Source organism: Kryptolebias marmoratus, linkage group LG1 (genome assembly GCF_001649575.2).
Source record: "Kryptolebias marmoratus isolate JLee-2015 linkage group LG1, ASM164957v2, whole genome shotgun sequence".
Taxonomy (NCBI): Eukaryota; Metazoa; Chordata; class Actinopteri; order Cyprinodontiformes; family Rivulidae; genus Kryptolebias; species Kryptolebias marmoratus.
In genome coordinates this window covers 25873226-25884108 of record NC_051430.1, presented here as the reverse complement: position 1 = coordinate 25884108, position 10883 = coordinate 25873226, and the positions used below count along the sequence as shown (strand labels likewise).

The window sequence follows — 10883 nt, the reverse complement described above, 5'->3', positions numbered from 1 at the left end:
AAACTTGTGCACGCCTCTCGGGGCATGAAGTGTCTAGCAAGCCCAGGATAAAGAGTCTCCCAGTTTATCTTGGAAAAACAACATGGACGCACACACGGTAAATCTCCAACCAGAATTAAAGGCTCAAGTTTTGGAACCGGTTGTTTGCTTTCTGACTGGTCTCATTTTATTTGGTAGTTCAAAACTGTCAACCAGAAAATCCACCCAGCTTGAAACAAAATTTCCTTCAAGGTTTTGTTGGATACAAATATTCCTAAACAAAGCTGAAAGTTACGTGTAAATAAAAGCTCACACACGTAGCCCCTAAATGGACCTTGACCGTGACAATAATCATTATTCTGCTGTGTGGAAGAACCAGCTGTACGGAGGAAAAGATCCAAGGACGTTTGTCAAATTAGTTTCTATAAACTAAAAACAACCACAAAGAAATAAATTACATTTATTCCCTAAAGGTGATTATTAAAAGAACAAAAATCATTTATCACCCAATTATACTTTTATACTCGTTAAGATATTTAAGTTCAAAATAAAAAAACAAAACATACATGCTACATAGCAGATCAGTAGATTTAACATGTTTCACCGGAAATACTGTCCTAAAGTGCAAAGTTGACCAACTATAATCCCAATCTCATTTCCATGAGTAAACCAGTTCAGATGTAAGAAATTCCATGTACCCTGTGGAGCTTTACAGTTATTTATTTTCATACCAGGCAATTTTTAAGACCCGATACCGACTGTACAGCATCGACAAGAGGCTCCAGTCTTCAAAACATTGCTTCTATTGTGTGGTGCTAGAAGAGGTGACTCCACAGGACACCTCTGCAACATCAATCTACGAAATTAAAATGACTGAACTACAGAGAATTACGGATAAATTTAGGTCTCAAAAAACATGTGACCAAAGTTTAAAAAAAAAAAAAAAAAGCATAAAACGTTTGAATGTTGACCCATATATCAAATTCATCTCGATTTGTACATGTAGTTTCTCCACAGTTCACATCATAGTCGTGTATTTTTAACCTGAAAATGAAGCTAAAGTGAGTGTCATTATGGTTTCTTATCCTGGCCAACACAGCAGCAAAATGACCAAACCCACTTCAGTTCCATTCTTCAAGGTTTTAACCACACATGTAGAGCAATTCTTGCATAAATTATTCTTTTTTTTCTTGTGTAAAAGGTTTAAAACTCACTGTAGGTAAGGTAATACATTGTTTTAGAAGAACTCTGACTGACAAACATGGAATATACACACACAGCTGACAAATACAGGCTTTTGTGATGCAGTTGAACATTCATATACTGTCCCATCAGTCTTTAACTCGTCTAAACTGTATGATAGCTTGCCAAATGACAAAGTCTGAAGGATGAACACTTCCCTTCGAGAGTCACCATTTCAATGTTAGCCTGAAATGTTGGTCTTGACAGCTTGAGTTTTGACTATATTAAATAAATTAAAACCTTTTTTGGTGGATACATTCTTTAGGTGTGTCTTGAATTTCTAGTTCAGTCGAGCAAACTTCAGCTTTCACGGTCAATCCCTCCAAAATCCCAAAGTTACTTTGGTTGACACTGGGTAACTATCTTTAAACACACAAATATAACTCAAATTCACTGTTCAAAAATATACATTAATTTTTTACATTTTTTTATATACTGTATATATACTCACACACACACACACAAAACACACATACATGCACACATTACCTTAACAAAGCACCATATAATAATATTAATATGGTGATATGCGCCACAGCTCAGGTGTGCACAGATTATATTCTGATCTGAACACAGAGCAGGCTTTGGGGTTAGAAGCAGATGATGCAGAGAGATAATGGTTCTCCGCTAGATGATAAAAATCAAACTGTGAACCTGAAGCAAAGCACTCGATGCTTCACTTCACTTTTTCTTTGCTAGCTTTGGAGTATACGCTTATTCACAAGCACTGCTGTGCACGTCATATCACACCCAAAGTTTAATTCAGTTTAACGTTACAACACGGCTGACTAAGAGCTTAATGGTGTTTTTGAAAGCAAGCCCATGGATCGGCGTTTCTAATGTTTTTTAAAGTTTTTTAAAGTTTTTCCCCTGCCTCATTCCATCATCTAATTAAACAAAAATATTATTTTGACTTCTTTTCCTTTTTTTTTTAGCCCCTGAACAGAAACCTCAGAATGTCTTTATAATCTGCATCTTCCTGACTCGGTTTAAACAGTTAAGTTGGAAATGACTCTGAAAGGTTGTGATTTGCAGATTTTCCCGCTCACTCCGTCCAGCGTCGTCTCTAATAGTTTTGCAGCTCAGGAATGTTCTTGTAGAGGTCCAGTGAATCTGGGTTGGAAAAAGCCCCCCTCTGTGCCACCTCACGCCCGGCAATAACCTGTTTCACGGCCACCTCCACCTTCTTACCGCTGATGGTGTACTGCAGAGAGATGAAACGACAGCTGTTATTCAAGCCGCAGCTGACTCCTGCAGCTCTAAGAAGTGGGACAGGATAATCTGACAAGCTTATTCATGTCTGACTGATATTCATATTTGTCTTACAGGAATGTCTTTGGTTTCCAGCAGCAAGGCAGGGATGTGTCGGGCAGACAAAGCTTTCCTGATGGCTCCTTTAATCTTTGTCACCAACTCTGGACAGAAGAGCTTTCCGGGTGCCATCTTTAGGAACAAAATAACTCGCTCTTCTCCATCTGCGTTGTACTGAGGGACACAAAGACTGTCTGACACTTCCTCGAAAGCCTCCACTGCAGGAAAAGAGACAGAAGAGGACACAAATCAGAAACGAGAAGAGCAGATGAGAAGCACTGATAAAAGAGGAGGTGTGAAGCGGAGAGAAAAGGATAAGAAAAGATTCAAAGAACAGTCTCAGAATTAAGCACAGAAAGAGCCTTTCTGTGGAAGGAAGAAACTCTGCTTTTGTTACTTTATGATGAAAGTAAGAAAAAAAAAAATGGGAATAACTGCATGACTTATTATTCGCCAACAAAACGAGAATTACAACTCAACTTAATCTTTAAGCTTTCTCTTACCATTTGGTGTTACCTCAACAACTCATTCTAACTTTAATATTCACCTATGTTGTAGATCTCAGAGCTCCCAAACCGGACTCCGTTAGGGTTCAGTGTGCCATCACTGCATGAAAAAAACAAAACAAAAGTTTAAGGAACAAAACTAAGGTAAACATCATGAAACAGTTTCCTGCCACACATTATATGACTTTTTCTTTCTAGAAGCAGTTTTTCTTTGCACATATGAATGCAGAACTTTTATTTTTAGATCTATATTTCAGTTCATTTCCTAGAAGAAGCAAGTGTTTTAAATATTATTTAACAATAGACTACTTTATCATCTAATATAATATAAATAAGCATAAAGTAATATTTATCTCTTTTCTGCTACAAGAAACAAATTCTTAAACAGCATTCAAGTCTGTCAAATAGCACTGGACAATAAAGCAGACAAAAGAAAAAAAATATGTTCAGTTTTAATATTTAACAGTTGATGGCTGACCTTCTGCCCAGCATGACAATGCCTCCTGTCTTTGAGTTGATTTTACAGTAATCTCCATGAGCCCACACCCCTGGAGGGAAAGAAAGAAATCTTAAACTAGAGAAACTTAATGCCGACTGCTGAATGACTGCTAAAATTTGTTTGAAAAAGCTGAAACTGAATTGCTAAACTTAAAACTAGTGGAACAAAGCTAAAATGAGCATGAAAGCAGCTAAAAGCTAAATGGAGCATATGGAAAATATGCTTAAGTAGATTTTTAAAAAGAACAATATTTGGAAGGAATTGATGAGCTCTCGTTGTATTTCTATGGGGAAATCTTTTATAAATAAAGTTAATTTTGTTAAATATAAAAGTTAAAAATGAAAAATGACATATAGTTACAATGACAAATCTTTATCTTATTTTAAATGCCAAAAGTCATAGCACGTTATTCCCAATCAAGCTGAAAGTTTTGATATATAATTTTTTTAATTAGTACAAACTATATGGAAATAGTTTGACTGAAAAAAACAAAACAAACAAAAAAAAAACTACTGTGACTGTTTTTGAAGTTTCAGTAGTTTGATTCAGCCTTTACACAAAAGCGAGTGGGGGTTTTCATGTAGATTGTGTTACATAGTAAGCTTTTGTGTAAATATGATTGTGTGTTTACCAGGAAATGTAGAAAAGTAAGCTTTATGATATTTGCTGCCGTTCTCGTCATTCCAGAAGTGAGTTGGTTGGCAGGGGATTGGCTTCAGGCAGACGAGCTCTCCACTCTCTCCCCAAACTGGCTTACCTGTTAACACCCAAACACACAACACACATGAACAATGTTTTCACACTATAAAATATGTTATTAACTTTATTTTACGGCAACACACACACAGTAAAGTTGGATGCAGAGGCATTAACACAGCCATATAAAGATACAGAATATGTAAACCGCTCTGAGGAAACCTAATACACTTCGGTGTGTGGTTTTATACAACCCTGTCCTCCCTCAGGACAGTGTTATAGACTTAAGCAATAATCCCAAGATGCTCCTGCAAAATTCCCCTCAAATTATCCCTCAGTCCGTTTTTCTTTCAGGTGGTACAGACTTGTGCGGTATGCAGAAGGAAGCTTTTAAAACTCACGGCAAAAAAAGAGGAAGAAGAAAAATCTTTTTCTTAGTTATAGGGAAAATAAATTTCTGTCGTTTGTATCGGTATTTATTCAGGAACAGTTGTTTATACTTCAGCGATTTTTCAGCTGCAGTCACCCTACTTCTAAGGCATGTAGATTACCCCAACATGAAACAAGAAACCACAGTTTTGTTCTGAAGCAACAAAAGCAAATAAAAAGCTCAAGTGCACCATAGCAACTTTTTAAATATGACTGTTAATCATTTTAACTTTCTTACAGCTAAAAAGCTCATGGGCTTTAAACGGTAAAAAAAGAAGAAAGAAAAATGAAAGTCTGAAGAATTTCCCCCACTCTGCACACACACAAGGTCTTACCATCGAGGCTCCAGGCTTCCACAGCCATGCCGAGATTCCTGGATTGGATCTCTCCCCGATACACCGGAACTGTCGGGTTCTGACCCATGAAACATGACACAATGTCAGTGCCACCTGGGGAAAAAAACAAAGCAAGAGACACCAAATGTTAGTGAAGCGACTTGTGCCAGCGACTGTTGATTACTGGCAGAATTTCATAGTTATTTTATTAAATAACATTTGATGTTTACTGGGATATTTTGATTACACAAATCTGCTTTTTTGCCATTTATTTTTAAACTTCTAACTTATGTACTTTCAATTTAAGATTATAGTTAAACAGTTCTTTGAGGGTTTTTTTCCAGTTTGTTTCCATTATTGGATTGAAACAGTGATTGAAATGGTAAATTCCCATGCAAAAACAAACCCTTTATGTTGGTCTGTTTGAACTCATAACCATCAGCTGTTGGTACACTATTTTTAGTTATGTATATTTTAACACATCCTGTTCCAGACAGAACAAAAACTGTCACATAACTGAGAATGTGCCCAAATTCCTTCAGGAAATATTGTTCTTATTTCAAATGTTTGGTTGTGTTTTTCCCTCTTGTGCGTGTGTAGATGTGATCTGACATGTAAAAACTAAACTCTATAGAGAGTATAATTTCTGATAGTCCCAAAAAAAACAGCATGGTCTGTAAACATGCTATTCACACAGCTCTAAACCGTTTCTGTCTTTTCCAAAAGTAGTGGACTGCATAGAAGTATGGGAAAATGGGGCCAATTTTTACCTCAGTCATATTTACAAAGTTTGGCTCGGACCTTCAATTCTTGGAAAAAGGGGCCTGAAAGGTTTTTACTGCAACTTGAAAATGCTTTTTTTCATGCATAAATTATGGTCCACTACTTGCTTGAAAGTGTGACTGACCAAAAGACCTGTGTGACGTAAATTTTGTCATCTGTACCAGTCCTGACCAGACTGCCTAGTCCTCCAGCAATCGACCGCATGAAGCCCATTATTTTGTGGCATCATGGACAACACTTGCTTAGTGATAAAACTCACACTTTAGACAAAGTTGCATAAAAATTCCTGGTCAGAAACTATCTTGCACATTTTTCTAATACATTTATTTTTGATTAGACAGTTGACAAACCATTGCATTTTTGTAAAACTGAACCCATGAGTCAAAGCTGACCCAAAAATATTCTGAACGTTGAGTGCACATGCATCAACAGCTTTGGGCACCAAAACCACGTAGAAGTCTTAAACCAAAACAATGCCCATTCTTACAAGTTAATTTCATACATATGGTTCTAAATAATCTCTTTTCTGACATTCTGTGTTTACTGTAAGGCAGACAACGATAATAAGCATCACATAGGTGAGAGGTGTAATTCCAATTTTAGAATCTGTGTGTAATACACATGAATTGAGCTCTTTTCAAAGTTAACAAAGGCAAACTTCTATATGGAAATCTGTTAATGTCAGTACTTTTCAGGAAATTAGAGCATTGTTTCAAACAGGGCTGAGACTAATGCTTTACTGGGTATTTCTGAACATTTTCTACAATACCTGAAATGTACAATCCTGCAACTGACAGAAGTATCCCTGTATCCCCAGTGAACAGCAAGTTTGGGACACACATTTGTTCTAGTATCAGTCTGCTCCCACAAACTGGTGGTGATAGCACACTGCTCCACCTTTATTGACCTATTTAGGAGTTTTCCCCCTTTGCAGAACCTTCCTAAAACTGTCATGATGACACACACATCAATTTGTCTCTTTCTACCCTCCAATCATCCACTATTTCTGACACATTCTATTCATCTCCCCTCCCATTGTTCACTCTCTGCCTCCCTGCCTCGCTCCTCTCTGTATCACAGACAACATCCATCCATCTTGTTCCCTTGCTCTATGCCCTTCTACCACTCCTCCCTTCTCTCTTGCTTTTCTATCCATCCTTTACACTCAGTTTCTCTGTTTCTCTGTCTGCCAGGTTCTTTATTGAGCTTTAATTGGCTCCCTGGAGGAAGTGGAAACTTTGTCTTCTGATTACACACAAACACACTTTTAGTGGGAAGATAAGCAATTATCTTATTGTTACTCTCATCTTCATAGGTGGGCACACGCACGCGGCTGCACGCACGCACACACACATAGAAGTGTATTTTAAACCAAAAGTCACAGTGGATTTCTTGAGATGACTTCTATGGTATTCTGTGCGCATGCGTACGTGTGAACAAGAAGGTAACTTGTCACATTGATCTTATTCTCCAAACAACACTCTTCAGTTTGTGTTTTCTTTTGTCTGAATTCATGTCTGTGTGGAAATCGGTTTTCATTTGTGGAGGTATGGAAAGCTTTGAACATCCTCCGGGACAGTTCAGGGTCAGACAAAGCCTCCAAATGCGACAAACCAACCGACCAACCAACCTATGCAGCAAACTATGTGTGCATTCATTTATTAAATAATGAATTGCACAAAATAAAAATTGTGAAAGTGAAACGTTCAAACACAAGGCAGTACTGACATAAACACCTATACACACACACACCCCAAGAGGAGATTGAGTTCGGGGGGAGGAGGGTGGTGGCAAGGAAGTGACATATGGGTAGTCAGATGGAGGTATATTAGGATAGAGGGAATCCAGCAGTGAAAGTGTTAATATCACCCAGTGAAGGAAAACATAAATCTGACATCCCTGCTGGCAGGAATACACACACACACACAAACACACTCACACAGAGACACACATCCTAAATGACAAACATTTAAAGGAAAAAAAAAATCAAAACTAAAATAAACCCACTGCAAAGTACATGTTTAAATTGTGTGCAAATATTCACAGAATGACACTCAGGGAACAAGAGGTAAATGCACTAAAAGGTCCCTTTCACATATGCCACTGTGACCACCAGCCAGTGGTCACAGCGGCACATATGTTGTGTTAAATCCTACCACACACGCACACACACACAAAGGGAGTGTTGACCTCGGGGGTCAAGGTTAGGTCGGTTGGCAGCCAAAAGGGTTGTAGCCTGCTGATGCCCTTGGCGACAAGAGGAAAAGTGACAGGGGCAGGACCTGCTTCTCTGACTTACACACACTCACACAACAAACCATTTCCTAAAGGATAATTACACAAAAATAAACAAAATGGATCCTACAGTTATAGTTTTGGTCATTATTTTGTACAGATAATACTTAGTGCCCACCAAAACGTGCTGAAAATTTGAAACTTAATGCACTTTATCTGTCTAAATAAACCTTCTGTGTCGTGAATTATTATTCCAAACATTGCCTTTTGACCAACAATATATATAAATGTTTATCGGACTAATTAAACTGACTTGTTAAAAAAGCTTAGTGTGTGTTTATTTTACAGAAATACTAACTGCTCCTTCGGCCAACGTGCACAGCTGACTGACAGCTCACACAAACTGAAGGAGGAAGAGGAGTGTCACCCTACGCTACGTATGACAAGATCCCTGCGCTGACTCTGACAAATCATTCGAAACAGCTAAAGCCACAGGAACAATATTACTGAAATTCTTACTTGTTTTAAAACCACGCTTCTTAGTAAAACTGTGGTTTACCTTGAAGTTGAAACTTGGCCATGCCTAGTCACAACAGCTGTTAAGGCTGGTGTGGCGCTTGCCAGATGCTCATGAGGTATTTCCAAAATACACCTTTTAAATATATATTAAATCAAAACACTATGTGCCCGAAAAGCTGCTACTGAAGCAAAAATGTAATTTCCTTACAATTTTATACAAATTTCAGCTAGACGTTACAGCTTCTAAAAGGCAAATCTAAAAATGATTGTCAGTTAACCAGGTTTGCATACTGTTGGATGTTTTTCTAATGTAGAAAAAGTGTCTAAAGGAACAAAATGGCAGTGGTTTAGAGAGTTCTAACTGCTTTATTTATACAAAGTTTGTTAATATGAACAACATGTGCAGGTGCAGATTCTGCACCAACATGAGCAAACAACAAATGCTTAAAAAACCCAAGACAATCTGTAAAGTATCCCCTCCTCTTCATCTTTCTCCAGATTTTTGCCTTGTGATTGGCATTTAGGCTGACGCCTACGTCCAGTCTTTTGACTTGCATGTCAATGTGAGCTTGTGTGTTCCTGCATTTGTGTGTATGTGCATTTGAGGCTATAAGCTACACCCATTTGATTGTCATTCACAATGACTGTGCGACACTCCAAGCTGTTACTCAAGCATGTGTGTGTGTATAAGTGTGTGCGTAAAACGTCAGTCACCCAGGCTGTGCTAAATGTTAAACGTTTCAGGTCTCAGAAAAGAGACAGATAGCATTCTGCCGGGCTGCTACTGGGCTGTCAGAATCACAATGGGCTCAGAGGGCCTGTGTGTGGAAACTGAGGAAAATGCACAGTTACATATAAATTATTTTGTTGGAAATTTATTTTGTTTATGTCAGCCCTTTATGTGTTTGTCACATATGCTTTGTTGCTACCTTAACATCAGACATGAACCTTGATAAGTGCTAAAAACGGGTTGTTAGGTTTCAAATTGAGTTTATGAACTCAAAACTGACACAGAGCTTATAGCTTGCATCAAAGAAGTGTCCCACCATCCAAAAAAAAGAAGCCTAATGTCTCATTCTAACCAAGCTTTTAGTTTGCACAGTTTATTTTGAAAAAGCAAAAAGAAAATGCTGATATCCAGGACTAACAGTGAGCAAAGACTAATGGTTCTACCTAAAAATGCATTGATGCACAGTGAGGAAGTGCACCAATGGCCTGTGCTACTGTTCAAGCCAAATAATGATGACATTCTGAACCTTGGGGGAAATTTCATGAAGCAAAACCACCACAAAGTTAAAGGGACATGATAAAAAAAAAAACCTATTGGCAATTTCTTGTGTGTCGACAAGTTGAATATCGGAGCTTTAAAATGACACCTTATCACTTTTCATAGCCTTTATTGTCATGACATCATAACTGGGCCAATATAAAGTAAGTAAACACTTAAGAAGGAGATGCCCATTTTAAAAGCTGGCACAATAAAATGTCTGCTGTATGTTTCTTGTTAGAATTAAACAAGAATAAAATAAAACACTTTGTTACCAACTCACTTGAAACAGATGGTTTTAAGAGCAGATGGTTTTAGGGAGGGTAGTCAGCCATAGATTGTTGTTCTCCGAGCTGGATTTGTGACTTGACAATTTGCTATAAATCCCAAAGTCTAACTGAGTGAGACATTTTCAGACTCTGGAACCCTCAAACTACACAGAAAGATTGAGTTTTATCAAGATTTTTACTAAGTTGGTGACTTAAATACTCAATAACAAAAAAAAAGACTTTCTCTCTTTTGCTTATGTTCCTTTTGAATGTTGATTAAATTACAATTCTTAGTTAAATAAAACTAAAATTCAAAGTTTAGAAATTAAAAAGTATAAAAAAATATTTGTGTAACCAAATTATTTTTAAGAATCGTAGTAATATTTATTCTGTCACCAGTTATCGCTTCTCTCTCACCTATTATGACTTGATGAACCTTAAGCTGAGACAAACTTATTTTCAGTTATTAACCCTAACCCTCCTAAAAAATGTAAGCTAAGGTAACAATAAAAAGTTCCAGAGATCCTGTAGGCCTTGTACTGTACATTCAGTTGTTTATAGGTTTGTTAAAGATTCAGAGCAGATGGAAATGTAAGCCGATGGCGTCCATAAAAGTAGTAATTGAGCATTTCTCACCAAAAACAACACTTACTAACAACTCTTACAGGTGCTGGTCATAAAATTAGAATATCATGAAAAAGTAGATTGATTTCAGTAATTCCATTTAAAAAGTGAAACTTGTATATTATATTCATACATTACATACAAACTCATATATTTCAAATGTTTATTTCGTTTAATTTTGATGATTAC

The 10883-nt window shown here is 37.2% G+C and overlaps 1 protein-coding gene across 1 annotated transcript in view; it reads right to left on the bottom strand.

Moving 5' to 3' along the window:
* Positions 1 to 681: 681 nt before the first annotated feature.
* Positions 682 to 10883, bottom strand: part of aacs (acetoacetyl-CoA synthetase) — a 37185-nt gene continuing 26983 nt past the window's right edge. The window contains exons 13-18 of the mRNA XM_017412090.3: positions 4998 to 5111; positions 4169 to 4294; positions 3517 to 3586; positions 3080 to 3138; positions 2548 to 2750; positions 682 to 2425 (exon numbers count right to left, since the gene is read on the bottom strand). Of these exons, the coding sequence (XP_017267579.1) occupies positions 2288 to 2425; positions 2548 to 2750; positions 3080 to 3138; positions 3517 to 3586; positions 4169 to 4294; positions 4998 to 5111 (710 nt within the window). The 3' untranslated portion in view covers positions 682 to 2287. The remainder of the gene's footprint in view (positions 2426 to 2547; positions 2751 to 3079; positions 3139 to 3516; positions 3587 to 4168; positions 4295 to 4997; positions 5112 to 10883) is intronic.